This window comes from Panthera leo, chromosome D4 (assembly GCF_018350215.1).
Source record: "Panthera leo isolate Ple1 chromosome D4, P.leo_Ple1_pat1.1, whole genome shotgun sequence".
Taxonomy (NCBI): domain Eukaryota; kingdom Metazoa; phylum Chordata; class Mammalia; order Carnivora; family Felidae; genus Panthera; species Panthera leo.
Window position 1 is genome coordinate 40,729,590 of NC_056691.1, and position 17,210 is coordinate 40,746,799.

Sequence of the window (17,210 nt, forward strand, 5' to 3'; positions counted from 1 at the left end):
TAGTCTGTATTTTAAATGAACTGTCCTGCATTGAATACATTAATAATCAGTCTTAAAATAGGTTGATAACTGGGGCACCTGGGTGGCTCAGCCAGTTAAGTTAAGCTCTTGGCTTTGGCTCACGTTATGATCTCACGTTTTGTGAGTTTGAGCCCCACTTCGAGCTCTGTGCTGGCAGTGAGGAGTCTGCTTGGAATTCTCTCTCTCACCCTCTGTTTCTGCCCCTCCCTTGCTCATGTGCTCAGTCTCTCTCTGTCTCTCTCTCTCTCTCTCTCTCTCTCAAAATAAATAAATAAATAAATAAACTTAAAAAAAGCACAATTCTTTATGAATTTGTTTTAATTTTTTTTAGCGTTTATTCATTTTTGAGACACAGGGAGATAGGGTGTGAGTGGGGGAGGGGCAGAGAGAGGGAGACCCAGAATCCGAAGCAGGCTCCAGGCTCTGAGCTGTCAGCGCAGAGCCCCACGCGGGGCCTGAACCCACGGGATCATGACCTGAGAGGCAGTCAGATGCTCAACCGACCGAGTCACCCAGGCGCCCCATTTATGAATTTGTTTTAAAGATTTTAAGTGTAGATATTGCCTTTGCTATTGTAAAAAGTCCAATAGAGTCTTCTTCTTTCTCAAAAGACACATGCTATAAAAGAGAGGGGAAGTGATGAATAAATGTATTTTACATAAACAAGAATTTGTTAAATGTAACAAATATTTAAACAGTTTAGACAAGTTTAGACATGAGAAATTTTAGTGACCTTATTTTTGTCTCTTATTTCTGTATCATTATACAAATAACTACAACTATGTCACTAGAGGATTTTTTTGTTTCTTCATTTATTTAGTGTTGAATTAATTGTACTGTATACTGTATAATGTGAAGTATGTTATAAAAACACACTTCTTACTCATCAAAGTATAAATTATTTAGTGAGTGTTCTTTCTGTAATTCCTTGAGAGAAGTGAGGAACTAGAGTGTATGCCTCTTTCCCACTTCTTAAAAATTCAGAAGAATGCCTTGGAGAATTATATTGTCACTTAAGTTTACCTCTCAGAGTGGTTAGTATCTACACAAACACATTTCTATGATATAGTAAAAAACCGCTATTCATTAAAATTTAATTGTAGTTAGTTTTTGCTTTTAAAGGCTCTTTGTGAAAATTTTATTACTTTGATATACCTGAAAATTTCCTAAAATGATGAACTTTTATCTTGTTTCTTTAAAAAGAATAACTTTTGGCATATCATTAAAGTTAATATTAATTAATTTTTCTTGGTATTATTGAATGCATTCTTGCATTCTGCATTGTCGCAACTGCTATGAAAGTAAAAAATATAATTAATCCAACAAACATACAAAATATCCATATATTCTAGACTGGCACAGTGCAAATACAGAGTTTACTGAGATAACAAAGGACAGACTGAAGTACCTACAAAGCCAGTTGAGAAACAGGGAATACATATATTAGGCACTGGAATGATGTTTTATATTGAATGTTATAGGTAAAATAAATTTTATTCATTCAACAGCGACCTATTAAATAATAGTTTAGCAATTCTTTTAAATATGTGTGCTGTATTATATGTTAATTGTTATATGAAGCTACTGAATTCTTTTTTATTCATGACTTATTTAAACAATTGATTGATAACAAAGGAACTGTGTATTTTAATGACACTTCATATGCCTCTGTTAGTGGGATTCTCAGGATGTTTATGAGAGGTATACAGAATTAAACTTGTATCACCTTATGTTCTTAGAAGTCCATGCATCGATAACTGATAAAAATAAATTCTACAAGGAGGATATTATACTTTTATCCAATTTACAATTTTTATTTTATGTGTAACTTCTAGGCAACGTGGTTTCCAAAATCTGACTGCTGTATAATTTAAAAGTTTATCTTTCCTTTTGTCTACTGAGGAATAAAGGAATAAAACAAGCCTCACATTTTTGAACACAGGGTCTCTGTGATATTGTTCTGTCTGACTTAGAAAACCACTGATTGATTACCTTCTCAGCCAATGTTGCTATTCATTGTTGAACCATATGTACTCTTAGAATTATAAAGCATTTTTTTTCTATTGGATAAAACTGGCCAGATATACTTTTTGTGTATATTTAAATTAATTCCAACAGCAGAGACTCTGGAAATGTAGAAAGGCATACTACTGAATTTAAATAATCTCCCCATGCTTGTCATTTTACATGGATAGTATCATAAAACAAGTAACGACAGATTAAGACCTGCCTAGCAGAGGGAAAACTAAATTACATGACTTTTATTAAGGCATAAATAAACCTATTAACCATTATCTGGAATACCAATTAGTAGACAGTGCACTGACAATTTTATTTATCAACATTAAACACAATTATTAATTACAGACCTGATGAATCTAGCAGTAAGCAGGCCATGTTGGATATGCTGGGACCTTAAGTCCATTATGTGAGAGGGATGATTACCGAAATCCTGTGGGGAAATAAGTAATTGTCGTTGTAAAATTTTAATTGCCTTGGAATAAGGCAAATTATATTTTCTTGTCCGAGCATATAAATAGTTTGACATTAAGGTAACAAGCGTCAGTAGTTGTAAATAGAAAATGAATTTATGTTAGGTTTTAAAACAAAGAAAAGAGTGATGATGAATTTTTAGTGTCATAGTGGTTTAGTGTAAATGATATAATGTAAATGAATGCAGATTTTCTTTAGCTGTATTGTTTAATAGGTAATCTATTTTCTGCATTCCTTTTTTCATAATGAAAATTAATGTGGGAGGGGACTTTTTGAATGAATTACTACAGGTGAATGGGGATTGTATAATTGAGAAAATATTTTAATTGTGTGGTGATTGGCAGAGTTGTAAAATGAGCAAGAGACAGTTCACATTTTCATCGTGTCTTTTTTTTTTTTTTCCGAAGATCCAAATTCCAGAATTTGTGGACATTTACTCGTAGGTGCAGCCAAGAATTCTTTTGCAAAACTCATGGATAAAATTAGTCTGGCAATGGAGAGCATACCTTTGCATAGTAGCAAGAGTATTACATATGTAGAAAAAGATTCTCTGGTTCAGAGGCTGGCTCGTGGACTTCATAAAGTAAATACCCTGGCCCTGAAGTATGGTCTACATGGTCATGTGCCCATTTTGGTATGTATGCAACTTCATTACATAGTGACTTTAGTACTTGTAAATTTAATTCTGAATCACACTTATTTGTAGTTTAAATTAGTTGTGCATGAATGTATCTAGATTTCCTTTGGATGTCATGTAATCTTTTTTTTTTAATGTTTATTTGAGAGAGAGAGACAGAGAGAGAGAGAGCATGCATGAGCAGCAGGAAGGGCAGAGGGAGAGGAGAGAGAGAATCTGTGCTGTCAGTACAGAGCCTAACACGGGGCTTGATCCCATAAACCATGAGATCATGACCTGAGCCGAGATCAAGAGTCAGATGCTTAGCCGACTGAGCCATCAAGGCGCCCCAGACTTCGTGTAGTCTTTTAATGTAATACTAATAGCACTTAAATGTCAAAGTGTCTTAAATATCAAAATATAAAAGTTCTGGCCTGAGTTGTGGATTTACTGTTTTCTGTAAGTGGACTGCAACAGAGTTCTATGAGACATAAACAGATGTCAGTTCCATTTTCTAGCCCTCTAGATTATTTATTTTCTTTCGTTGTTCATTTCATATAAACCAAATTATTGGTCACATAAAAAATAAAGCTTTCACCTCTAAGTTTCCGTTACAGCTAGTATTGTTTTCTGTATAATCTAAGATACATTTAAGTTGGTAAAAGGGCCATTGCCCCTGATTTATTAGTCAACCTGTAGTTACTGCTTGTAAAATTGCTCTTGATTAACAACAGAAAAGCACAGCATCATTACAGAAGCAGATATTTGGATTTACACAAAGACTGCACGCGGCAGAAGTGGAGCGCCGTTCACTGCGTTTGGAGGTCACAGAATTCAAACGAAACGTGAATGAAATGAAAAAGGAGCTCGACAAAGCCCAGGGTCTCCAAATGCAATTAAATGAATTTAAGCAGTCGGTAAGTATGTGTGATTTAAAATACCGTGGCTCTAGCGTGCTCTTCGCTGATACGTATGCACACACATATGATCTGTAGATCTACAGATTTCTTTTAGCTTTTTGTTGTTTGTTTTCTCAGATAATTCAGAAGACTTCCCTTCTAAAATTTCCAACAGTACTGCATTCTGTACAGTCAAAGTTGCTGGGAGACTAGATCTTAAATATTCTCACCACAAAAAGAAGTGATAATCATGTCATATGATAGAGTTGTTAGCTAGTGCAATATTGGTCATCATACTGTAACATATAAGTGTATCAAGTTACACAGGTTGCACACCTTACACAGTCTTATATCTCAATTATACCTCAAAAAACAGGAGTTAATACCTGATGCTTAAGGGAATACCGATTCTGTGTCAGCAGAACTCACAGCCTGTTAAAATGTATATGGTGGCTGAAAGTGTAGAAAAGAGTAAGTTATAGTTAGGAGAGATTAACTGCTTTAGCAAACAAACCCCCAAATGTGTACTAAAAGATAATAAAATGCTTCTCCCAATTGAAGAGTCTGGTGTTTGGAATAGGAGGTGGGATGTTCTCTCTTTTTCTTTTTATATTAAATATTTTGAGTACATTGGATTATTTCTTTTGAAATCAAATTGCTTTTCCAAAGAAATGTTCAATCTAACTTCCATCAAACTCATACATTATTTAAGAAAGCAGAAGATAGCTGAGCAAAGGGAGGCTAGGTACCAAATAACATTAAATCAAGATCAAAATGTGTAAATATATGAAGCACAGTAACATGGAGATACGCACATACTCTGCTGCCCAGGTTCGTTAGTCACACTGCTGTTTTTAATGTGGATATAGGAATATAGAGTTAAGACGTTACCCTGTAACTTCAAAATTGTATCCAACTGATGACAACTAATATAAATATGAATACAAAATTTGTTTCCCAAATCTAGCAGCAAGCTACTTTTAGTACCCTCTTCTTTGGGGAATCTTTGCAAGTTCAACTTCAGTTTAAATGGCTAATTTGGAGGGACACCTGGGTGGTTCAGTCGGTTAAGTGTCTGATTTCGGCTCAGGTCATGATCTCACAGTTCGTGAGTTGGAGCCCCGTGTCAGGCTCTGTGCTGATAGCTCAGAGCCTGAAGCCTGCTTCAGATTCTGTGTCTCCCCCTTCCCTGCTCCCACTTTGTCTTTCTGTCTCTCAAAAATGAATAAACATTAAAAAAATTTTTAAAAAAGGCTAATTTGGAATGTGCAGTTTTAACATTTGTGGAAACAGAGGGGCAGATAGCAGTTTAGTTACTAATCCTATGATAATGTAAATTGCTAATGTTAATTATTATTTCAAATAGCTGTGCTTTCAAAGGGCAAAAAGTTCCTATAAATTAGTCAGGTCAAGTAATCGTGAATAACCCTTCTGATTGAAGATAAGTAATACTTCTCTTATGAGTGAATGTCTAAAGACACTGATTTTTGGGGTGCCTGGGTGGCTCAGTCGGTTAAGCGTCTGACTTCGGCTCAGGTCATGATCTTGCAGTTTGTGAGTTCGAGCCTCACTTCGGGCTCTGTGCTGACAGCTCAGAGCCTGGAGCCTGTTTCAGATTCTGTGTCTCCCTCTCTCTCTGCCCCTCCCCCCCGCTTGTGCTCTGTCTCTGTCTCTCAAAAATGAATAAATGTAAAAAAAAAAAATTAAAAAAAATAAAGACACCCATTTTTCCCTCACTTTCTTAGTTTTTTGTTCAGAGAAGGTAAAATTTTAGAGCTGCCTCAACATTTTTTTTATTATAAAAGTAATACACGATAGCTATATATAAAAATACAAAAAAGTTTAAAGAAGAAAGTTCAAATCACCGTAATTGCACTGCCCATAACCAATTACTACTGAATTGTGGATGAGTTTTGTTCCCCACATATTTTGGTGTGTTTTTTGTGTGAAGATGCAAGCTTTTATGACAGTTGTAGTTTAGAATGATTTTGCATGTACAATTTGCAAAAAACATATATACAAATATTAATATTCACTTACAATATTATAAGCATTTCCTGTGTCACTTATCAATTTTATTTTAGATGAAATGAATAGATCATAACATAATTATAATCTAATTTATAATTATAATTATAATTTATAATGTATAATTATAAATGATTAGATTTTAGATTTTCCTAATTCTATCATATTGATGTATCAAAATTTGACTATTCTCTTATTTTTATTTACTTTTAATGTTTATTTGTTTTTGAGAGAGAGAGAGAGAGAGAGAGAGAGAGACAGAGCATGAGCGGGGGAGGGGCAGAGAGAGAGGGAGACACAGAATCTGAAGCAGGCTCCAGGCCCTGAGCTGTCAGCACAGAGCCTGATGCGGGGCTCGAACTCATGAACTGCGAGATCATGACCTGAGCTGAAGTCAGATGCTTAACCGACTGAGCCACCCAGGCGCCCCTTGAGTATTCTCTTATTAATAGATGCTTCATTTTTTCCAATTTTTTACCATTATACTTAAGCATAAAGAGCTATTTATTTATTTTGAGAGAGAGAACAAGCAGGGGATGGACAGAGAGAGAGAGAGAGAAAGAGAAAGAATCTCAAGCAGGCTCCACGCTGTCGATGCAGAGCCTGATGTGGGGCTCCATCTCATGAATCCTGAGATTATGACCTGAGCCGAGATCAAGAGTTGGGCACTTAACCAGCTGAGCCACCCAGGTATCCCAACAGCTGTTTATACTTTTAATAGCCAGTTCCTTTGGAGGGTGTATCTGCCTCCTTTTGATTTGCTTTTAATTGTTTGTACTAACTAAATCTGGGATGTAGAGGTGGTCTGCCAAAATGGAAAGAAACAGCTATTGATACGATTTGAGATTTAGAATAAGTCAACTTTTTTTTAGATTTAGATAATAGTGACTTTCCTGAAAATTGGAAGATTATATATGTTGCTTTCTGGAATGTACGTGAGGAATTGTAGGTATTGTATACAATATGATTTTCTAGTCCTTAGCTAAGTAGTAGTAAAACAAGTTACCATCTTATCTTTGATTAGTTTGGAAGTAGTCAGACTCAATTTCTAGAATCCAGCAGAAGGTTAGAGTTTGAAGAAAAGTTGCTGGAAGGTGACAGAATCCTCTTATAAGAACTTTGGTTGAATAAGTGGCTTGCAGCAAAAGCTAACATGCTCCAGGAAATGTTTAGTGTGAATTACTTTCACTAAAGTGCAGAAATAAAAATAGCATTAATTGAAGTAATAATTGAATGAATGAGAGATGTACCTTTATATTTGTTGATTTTTTAAAACATTTATTCATTTTTGAGAGACAGACAGAGACAGAGCATGAGCAGGGGAGGGGCAGAGAGAGAGGGGCACACAGAATCCAAAGCAGGTTCCAGGCTCTGAGCTGTCAGCACAGAGCCCGACACTGGGCTCGAACTCATGGAACCATGAGATCATGACCTGAGCTGAAGTCGGACGCTTAACTGACTGAGCCTCCCAGATGCCCCGAGTACCTTTATATTTGGACATACAGTTGTAAGGTGTAACATTATAAAGTGATGATTTCTAACATTTAATGACACTATTGACCATGTATAAGGCACTGACCCTAAGCGCTTCAAGGAGTTGATTCACTTAGTCCTCTTATATCAGTAACAGTTCCAAATTATTATCTTTGTTTTACAAACAAGGGATATGGCACACACAGCAGCTAAGTAACTTGCCCAAAGTCACATAGTTAGTAAGTGGAAATGACAGCATTTGAACCTAAGTCGTCTGGCTGCAAAACTCACGCTTTTGACTACTTCACTCCAGTGGTTAATGTTTATATCTAGCTGTGTGAGTAAAAGGCTTGTTTCATTAAAAACAGAATAGATGGGAAAATGCTGCTATTTTCCTCTAAAAAATGACGAGTATGATTGCAATCATCATCTTTCATTGATTTCAGGCCAAATGTTTTCAGGAGGAGAATAAAATAGCTTCCTTAGAGTTGGTCTGAAATTGTAACATAAAGGAAAATGTCCTGCCTGCTGAAGCTATTCAGTTCTCTGCTTCTGAGCACCATGTTCACTGACCAATCTACTGACCTCTGTTCTTCAACAGCAAACTCCCATGATTTTTTTTCTTTATAAGTTCCTCACAACTGCTTTTATACACCGTCTCTTATTCTCCATTGCTATACTTCTTTCGTTCTGTTTGGTTTCTGAAGACAGAACAGAACTGAGCCAGTCTCTGAGAGGGATAAATGGACAAGAGAGAGAGAGGCTAAAATTAGCTAAGTTTTAAGGTGAAGGAGAAATTTTGGAGGGGTGGAAAGAAGTCCTGCGAAATCATGGGGATCTTGATTTATAGGGGCCAAGCAACAGATGGTCACCACGAGGAGTGGTACTTTAGAACAACATAACAAATAAAAGGTAGAAGAAATACAAAAATATCTGTTCATAAGACCCAGGAGAATGCTGTGGCATCAGTGACGAGAGGGATGTTAAGAGGTTGAGATGAACAGGAGTGCCCAGAAGAGGCTGTTAGAGTTGATGTTCTGGAAGTGGAGGGTTTAGTTGTAATGGCGCAATGCGGAGAGTGAGGCAGCAGTGAGGAGGGAGCCAAAGATAGATGTTCGTCCAAATCTAAACCCTATAAAAGTATCAGTGATACATTAGATATGCCTTTACTGGATGGATCTCAGGAAATGATGCAACGTTCTTGTGTGCTTGTGATCGTTCCTATTATCTTGTGTCAACTTAAGTAAGTCATTTGGCATCTATTTTTATGCTATAATGTTGCTGTTGTTTATGCTATACTTTAGAATTTAATCAGTGTTGAGGAATGCATTATATATACCTTTGAAAAGGCAAATAATAGTAAAAGACAGTTGCTTCTGGAAAGTAGCACGCAAGGTACCTGGTGCCAAAGTAAAACTGAGTTAAGACTATATTATGATATAGGAAGATCCATGTAATAAACTCATCCTCAAACTTGGTTCTAGCAAAAATTTTTTTCTCTGCATGAGATGCATGCTTGGCCCATGAGGAAACTATAACTAAGCACATTTGTCTCATGTGTCAGAAAACTCAGAGATAAAGTCCACATTCAACTACAATAATTTATATATTCCAGATGCCAAGAATCAATAGAATTTTTTTTCTGCTCTTCCTCTTCCCCCACCCTAAATTAAAAAAAATTTTTTTTAAATCAATTTGCTTTCTACTTGTGGTTAATTATATTCACCTCAAAACCTGTTCAACAATGGGACAGTTATCAGTCTTAAATATCTATATATCTATATCTATCTATATCTATCTACAGATCTATATCTATATAGGTGTATAGATAGATAGATAGATAGATAGATAGATAGATAGATAGATACTGATATATACAGCATGGTTAGGTGGCTTGCATGGTTCCTTTTAGTTTTCCATATATATTTCACAGGTTACCTACCTTTTGTGAAACATTTCCTGTTCTTTGTACTTCAAGATCAAGATGTCTCTTGTTGTTTGACGTGTTAAGTTTCATTTGCTTAATTGTTTTGAACAGGAGATAATACATGTGTGTCCTGCCCTGGATTCCCCACCCCTTAAGGGATGGCCCCTGGCTAGAACTGTCTAGATAGATGTAGTGCTCTGTTCTATAAAGCAGTCATGATATTGTAAAAAAGGTGTTATATACTCTGGTGCACAGTTTTATTTGTAGATGTTTATGTCTGAATATTCTTTCATTCAACAAATATTTACTGAGTGCCTACTGAGTTCCAGGCGCTCTTCTGTGTGTTACGTGAGCATGCCGAATGGGGTCCCTACCCAGCAGAGCTCATGTCCTTAAATAAGTGGTTGATGGCAGGGTGTGGACAGGCAATAAAAATAGTGAATATATGTAGTGGATTTAGATAATGGTAATGACTATAAAGAAGACAAAGGAATATAGTAAGGAAGTGTGAGTAGTCACAGGAGTTGGGGAGGTCTGGTCTGGTAAGGATTCTTGAAGAAGGGGATTTTTGACCAGGGAGATCTGAAAGTAACATACACTAACACAGACTTTTGGGTAATCACTTCAAAGCATCGGAACTTGTGGGGTGCCTGGGTGCCTTATTCGTTTGACTGTCTAACTTCAGCTTAGGTCATGATTCTTGTGGTTCGTGAGTTTGAGCCTTGCGTCGAGTCCTGTGCTGAGAGCCTGGAGCCTGCTTAGGATTCTGTGTCTCCCTCTCTCTCTGTCCCTCCCCAACTTGCATTCTGTCTCCCTCTCTCTTGAAAATAAATAAACATCAAAATAATAAGCATAGGAACTTGTTAAAGGCCTTAATTCTTACGATCATGTTCTTTATAAAAAGTGCTTGTGTATGAAATGTAAACTGAGCATTATGGATTTATTTGAACTTGAAATAAGTTTTTTAAGATTTTATTTGACTAAAAATGACAACACTTGGGGGTATAGCTGCTCTGCTTTTAAAACAAGAGTGATGTGTTTTTTTTTATCTCGACTTATGAAATTAAGAAAAACGAATTGTACTTTTGTCATGTATCGGACATTTTTGAAATGTGTGTGTTATACTCTATGTTAGCAAATGTAGTTCTGAAAAGTGATGCAACAGTGCAGTTAGCTTACAAATGATTTTGTAACCTTTTCCCAGAAATTGATCACCCACGAGAAGTTTGAAAGTGCATGTGAAGAACTGAACAACGCGTTACTTCGGGAACAACAGGCACAGATGCTATTGAATGAACAGGCTCAGCAACTACAGGAGTTGAATTACAGACTTGAATTGCATTCCAGTGAGGAAGCTGACAAGAACCAAACTCTAGGAGAAGCTGTTAAGGTAGGAAGACATTGGTTGATTTCCTCTAGGTGTGGATCTCTGAGGGAATCATCTCTATCTCCTGAAGAGGGAGAAATTTTATCCTGTAAAAGTTTGTAAGGATGGAATGAACTTGGTTCTGAAACCTCAGTTCTAAGCATGCGTTCACGTGTATTGAAAATGTAAAAGCAGTTGAAAACTACTTGCTAGGTGAAAACAAAGTAGGGATTTTTTTTCCAGGAGTAATTTTCTAATTTTTTTTTTCACTTATCTTCCTTTGTTTCTTCTCTTCACTTCTTTTCCTTTACTTGCTTTATACCCCCTGGCCATTGAGACTCTATGTATCTTCTGGATTTTGAAAAGTTTTGCATCTGGCTCTGTCTGATTCTTATCTAAGTGCATGTCTGGGGAGAAGGAAGGTTTGTTTAGGAAGAGTTGGTCTCCCTGTCATATATTTGTGGCAAAGATACCTAGAAGGGAAAAGAGAAGTTACAATAAAATAGTTGTCATTAAGAAAATTTCATTAGTGGATTTAGGACTATGGTATCTTTAGGACATGTTGGCTGCGAAGTGTAATAGAATTCTTGTTTCTGATTACATTTGTGGAGTTTTCACTAGTGAAGTTATACACACCAGAATGAAATAACTAATTTCAGGAAAACAAAAATTATATAATATAGCTTCTATATTGGGTATCCTATCTAATGCAGTAAGCAACTCAGAGTTGATATATAATTTATGATGCAAATAGTATATATTTATTCTAATAGCTTAATACTATACTACTAATAAGATAGTCAAAATTTAGTGAGAGCTTCCTATTTGCCAGGCACTATGCAAAATATTTTATAAGCTATTATCTCATATAATCCTCATACTAACTCTATGGGATAACTCCCATATTGTAAATGAGAAAACCAAGATACAGAGAGGTTACGCACATAACCACTGGTCAGTGCTAGACCTCGGGAGTCAGATTTCACATCTGCCTTCCTAACTGTTTCATTACATTTACTGTGGATTGACAGCACATGTATGCCAGACCCTGTGCTGCTATCTCTACATGAATTATTTTGTTTCATTCTTAAATTACCCCCATGAAATAGGCACTATGATTATTCCCAGTTTTGAAGTTATTATTTAAATGCCAGTTGGTTAACATACAGTGTAATATTAGTTTCAGGTGTACAATATAGTGATTCAACACTTCCATACATCACCAGGTGCTCATCACATTAAGTGTGCTCCTTAATCCCTGCCTACTTCACCCATCCCTTCACCCACCTTCCCTCTGGTAACCATCAGTGTGTTCTCCATAGTTAAGAGTCTGTTTCTTGGTTTGCCCCTCTCTCTCTCTTTTCTTCCCTTATCTCGTTTGTTTTGTTTCTTAAATTCCACATGTACGTGAAATCACATGGTATTTGTCTTTCTTGGACTGACTTATTTTGCTTATCATAATACTCTCTAGCTCCATCCATGTCACTGCAAATGGCAAGATTACATTCTTTTTGATGGCTGAGTAATATTCCAGCGTGTATATATATATATATATATATATATATATATATATATATATATATGTGTGTGTGTGTGTGTGTGTGTGTATCTATCTATCTATCTATCTATCTCTATATATATCTCACCTCTTCTTTATCCATTCATCACTTTGTGGACATTTGGAATCTCTCCATCATTTGGCTGTTGTTGGTAATGCTGCTATAAACATAGGGGTGCATGTACCCCTTTGAGTCTGTATTTTTGTATCTTTTGGGTAAATGCCTAGTAGTGTAATTGATGGATCCTAGGGTAGGTAGTTCTATTTTTGTTTTTGAGGAACCTCCATACTGATCTTCAGAATGGTCACACCAGTTTGCATTCCCACCAATAGTGTAAGAGGGTTTCTCTCTCTGAATCCTCTGCCAACACCTGTTGTTTCTCTTTTTGTTTCTTCTTTTTTAAATGTTTACTTATTTTTGAGAAAGAGTGAGCAGGGGAGGGGCAGAGAGAGAGGGAGACAGAGAATCCCAAGTGGGCCCTGCACTGTAAGTGCAGAGCCTGACGTGAGTCTCCATTGCATGACCGTGAGATCATGACCTGAGCCGAAATCAAGACACTTAAGGGACTGAACCACGTAGGTGCCTTTGTTTTTTGTGTTGTAAGTTTAGTCTCATTGTTTTTATGATGAAACAGAGTGTTCAGTTGACTTGCTTGGGGTCTTCTGAGCTGGGATTTAGTGTTCTAGAAAAAATTAGAAAATATTGAAATTGAACAGAAGAAAATACAGATGACCTCAAGGAAAAATCGTCCCAGGATACTATTAATATTTTGGAGTATATTTTTCCTGATACATATATTAAGTCAAACCATTTCATGTTACTGTTTTTATAAGTCAAAAGCAGAAAAATGCCAGCAATTTTATATGGTTCAACCTAATATATATAGTTTTTCTTACCTAAATGAAAACATACTTATATGCTGTTTTATAACATACTACTTTATATATTAATAATAGTTGTATGCATTCTTACTAGTTGATATGACTCTGTTATATCAATGTTTTTTCCCTTTTGTAAACACAATTAATAAATATTCATTGTGTAAAAATAAGAAAATATCGATGAAGAAAAATAAAAATTAAGATTCCCAAATCATATCATTAGATATATCTACTGTCAAAATTTTGTTGTATATTATTTCAGATCTTACATTTTGTGAATATGGAAATATAACCAAATCTAGGTTAATAAAGTGCAATCATACTATTATATGTAAATTCTAATTTAGTTTCTGAAAACATCATGTCAAGAATTTCTTTCCATGCTAAGGTATATAGCAGTATCAACATCTTTAATGGCTGATAGAATTCTTTGAATATGCAGAATATTTTAACCTAGTTTCTTAATACAGTTTCTCTCCTTCTCTTCTTCCCTCCCTCTCTCTTCCTTCTTTCCTTCCTTCCTTCCTTCCTTGCCTCTTTCTTTCTTTCTTTCTTTCTTTCTTTCTTTCCTTCTTTCCTTATTTACCTCTATTATAAGTAATTCTAAGATGAGCAATCCTGTGGCTAAATATTTATACACATATCTGTAATTATTTCCTTATTATAAAATCCTAGATGAGGAATTACTAGGTGAAAAGCCACATGAAATTTAAAGTATAAATGTTATAAATTGGCCTACAGCAAATTTTTACCAGTTCACTTCTCTTGTAAAATATATGGTGATTTCACTTTTTTTTAAGTTTAATTATTTATTTTGAGAGAGAGAGAGGGAGCAGGGGAGGGGCAGAGAGAGGGGGAAAGAATCCCAAACAGGCTCTGCTATCAGTGTGGAGCCCGATACGGGGCTTGATCTCACGAACCGTGAGATCACGACTTGAGTGGAGATCAAGAGTCTGACACTTAACTGACTGAGCCACCCAGATATCCTGTGATTTCACTTTTTACCCAACCAGGCTATTACTATTGAAGAATTTTTTGTCATTTGATCAATATGGCATTTTTACTCTAATTTCTATTTCCTTGATTACTAGTCAAGTTGAACATTTTTAGAAATATGTTAGTCAACATTTTAATGCCTCATGTCCCGTTAATAGATAATGAAATTAACTAGGCTTTGACAAAGTGTATAACAGTGTCCTATGGAGTCTTTTCTTTCTGTAATAACTCGTGGTTTGTATTTAGGTGTAGTATCTTCCAGCAGAGAAAAAGCTGTTCATATTCATTTCTTTAAAATGCCAGTAGCTTAAATATTGTTGTCAGGAGTGGAGAATTGTCTAATTACTATCTGTTAATTAAAACTAGCAGGTGGTAATGTGAAAATGCTCTCTTGTGGGAGATGGCATAGTTCAACAGAAAAAGCACTGGCCTTGGAACAAGTATTTCTGAATTCAAATCCCAGTTCTGTCACTTGGGCAAATAACTTAACCTTTCTCAGCCTCAGGTTCATCTTCTGCAAAATGAGGGATAATGATACTTAAGTTACAGAATTTTTATGGGAATTAATTAAGATATTAGTTGAACAGCAAGTATAAGCTTGATAAATATTCTTTTGTATTTTTCAGTAGTACGTAAGTAGTTTTTTACGTGTCCCTTTAAAAAAATAAAATGTATTGCTTCTTTATAAAAACAGAATAAGATCATGAATAGAAAATATGGAAAATACAAAAGAGAAAACAAGTTACTTATAACTTATTATCTGAAAACAACCAGTTAACACATTGGGGTTTTGTTTTTCATCATTTTCTATATGTAATAGTTTTCATAAATCATACTTTGGACGTGATGCTCAGAAAAGCCTTCCTTTATGAGACAACTATATTTAGAGCAAGATACCTATTGTATTACAGTAGTGCATTAAAGAGAAAAGGAATCTCCAAGGACAAAGGTATAACAACACCAACAAACCCCAATGAGTGGAATCAGAGTTAGCACTGTGAACAGATGCTGGGCTTACGCTGTAGGCAAATGCCAAAGTCAATGCTGGAAGTTGGAGACAAAGCTCTGGGCTCCACCAGTAGATCAGGCCTTGAACTTGTGGTTCCCACACTGAGGAATTGCCTAATAACCTGAATGGGATAATATCAGGTCAGTAATGTCTGGGCAAAAGCTAATGTAAAATTTTCTCTGGAAAAAAGCTTGTCTAATTTAGTTCCTTTAGGAGCCCGCTCCACACCCCCACCCTGCACTCCACCCCCTTCGCCCAAACTAAAGTCGATGAAGACATGGGCACATAAATAAATATTTTAATCTTTTAAAAAATTTTTTTTTAACGTTTATTCATAGAGAGACAGAGACAGAGACAGAGAGACAGAGCACAAGTGGGAGAGGGGTGGAAAGAGAGACAGAGACAGAATCCGAAGCAGGCTCCAGGCTCTGAGCTGTCAGCACAGAGCCCGATGTGGGGCTCAAACTCACGAACCATGAGATCATGACCTGAGCTGAAATGGGATGCTTAGCTCATTAAGCCACCAAGGTGCCCCAATATGTTAATCTTCTATTCAGCCACATTGCTAAACTCTCTTGTCAATTTGAATAATACTCTGTCTGTACTTTGTAGGGTTTTCTACATAGACCGTTACATTATTTGTTCTATAGTGATGGTTTTTTCTTTTCCAAACCTTAATCTTTTAATTTTTTCCCTCTCCTTACTGCACTGGCTAGGATACAGTGTTGAGTAGAAGTGGAGGCAGCAAGCATCCTTACCATGCTCCCAATTTTGAAGATCTTTCTTACTTTTCTCCATTAAGGAGAAAGTTTGCTATAGGTTTTAGTTGATAAATCCATATCGGGTTAAAGGGTTTTCTTCCTAGATTATGCATAAATAAAAAATCATGAATGGATTTTGGATATTATCAAATACATTTTTAAGTATCTATTGAGATAGTTATATGATTTTTCTCTCATTCTGTTAGCATGTTGAACTATATCAGAGATTGGCAAACTGTGGCCCACAGCCTGGGTTTGTATGGCCTGTGACCTAAGAATAACTTCGCAAATTAAAGGAACTCACTGAACTATGAGCAAGATGAAAAAAATATGAATAAGCATCTAGAAACACAGTAATGAAACTGTAGAATAACAAAGACAAAGAGGAAATCTTAAAACCTGTGGGCTTAGGAAAGACATTCTTTCTGTGGCTGATCTTGGATTAATGGAACTAGTTTAATAGTTATAAAATTCTCTAAGAACTCAAGTCAGTGAACGCAACATGCTTTGAAGGCAGGAATGATTTAGTTTTAGCATACCTCTCTATCATTGGGAATTATAGACAAATGGACATGGAAAGTGTAGTATGGAAGAAAGTGGAACAAGTTAAAGATTTGTTACTATCTTTTCTCTATGTCCCCACTCTGTTCTTTAGATATTTTATGTTGTTGACCTGGTCTATAACATCTTTAGTGCTACTGAAACACTAAAGCAGTTTTGTTAGGAAACCTTTCTTTTTCTAAAAAAAAATTTAATGTTCATTTATTTCAGAGAGAGAGAGACAGAGAGAGAGAGGAAAGAAAGAGTGCATGCACAAGCGGGGGGTGGGGGCAGAGAGAGAGGGAGAGAGAGAATCCTAAGCAGGCTCTGTGATGACAGTTCACAGCCTGATGTGGGGCTCGAACTCACGAACTGTGAGATCATGACCTAAGCCAAAATCAAGAGTAGGATGTATAACCAATTGAGCCACCTAGACGCCCCAGGAAGCATTTCTTTATATGGTATAGTTTGTTAGATAATGAAAGCTACATAGCCAATGTATCTTATTTTTTTCTTGACTTCATGTAAGTTTAGATTTAAATTTAGTAACATTGATTCTAACCATTTTATCTTGGATCCTGCCTTACATAGTTTTATTTTTAATGACATACGTGAAAGAATGATTAAAATAAAATTTTATT

At 35.9% G+C, this 17,210-nt stretch overlaps 1 protein-coding gene across 8 annotated transcripts in view; it reads left to right on the forward strand.

Moving 5' to 3' along the window:
* CCDC171 (coiled-coil domain containing 171) overlaps positions 1–17,210 on the forward strand; it is a 302,971-nt gene that overhangs the window by 154,647 nt on the left and 131,114 nt on the right. For all 8 annotated transcript variants that reach the window (XM_042913069.1, XM_042913067.1, XM_042913074.1 and 5 more), the window contains 3 exons: positions 2,922–3,148; positions 3,865–4,047; positions 10,662–10,847. In XM_042913069.1, the coding sequence (XP_042769003.1) occupies positions 2,922–3,148; positions 3,865–4,047; positions 10,662–10,847 (596 nt within the window). The remainder of the gene's footprint in view (positions 1–2,921; positions 3,149–3,864; positions 4,048–10,661; positions 10,848–17,210) is intronic.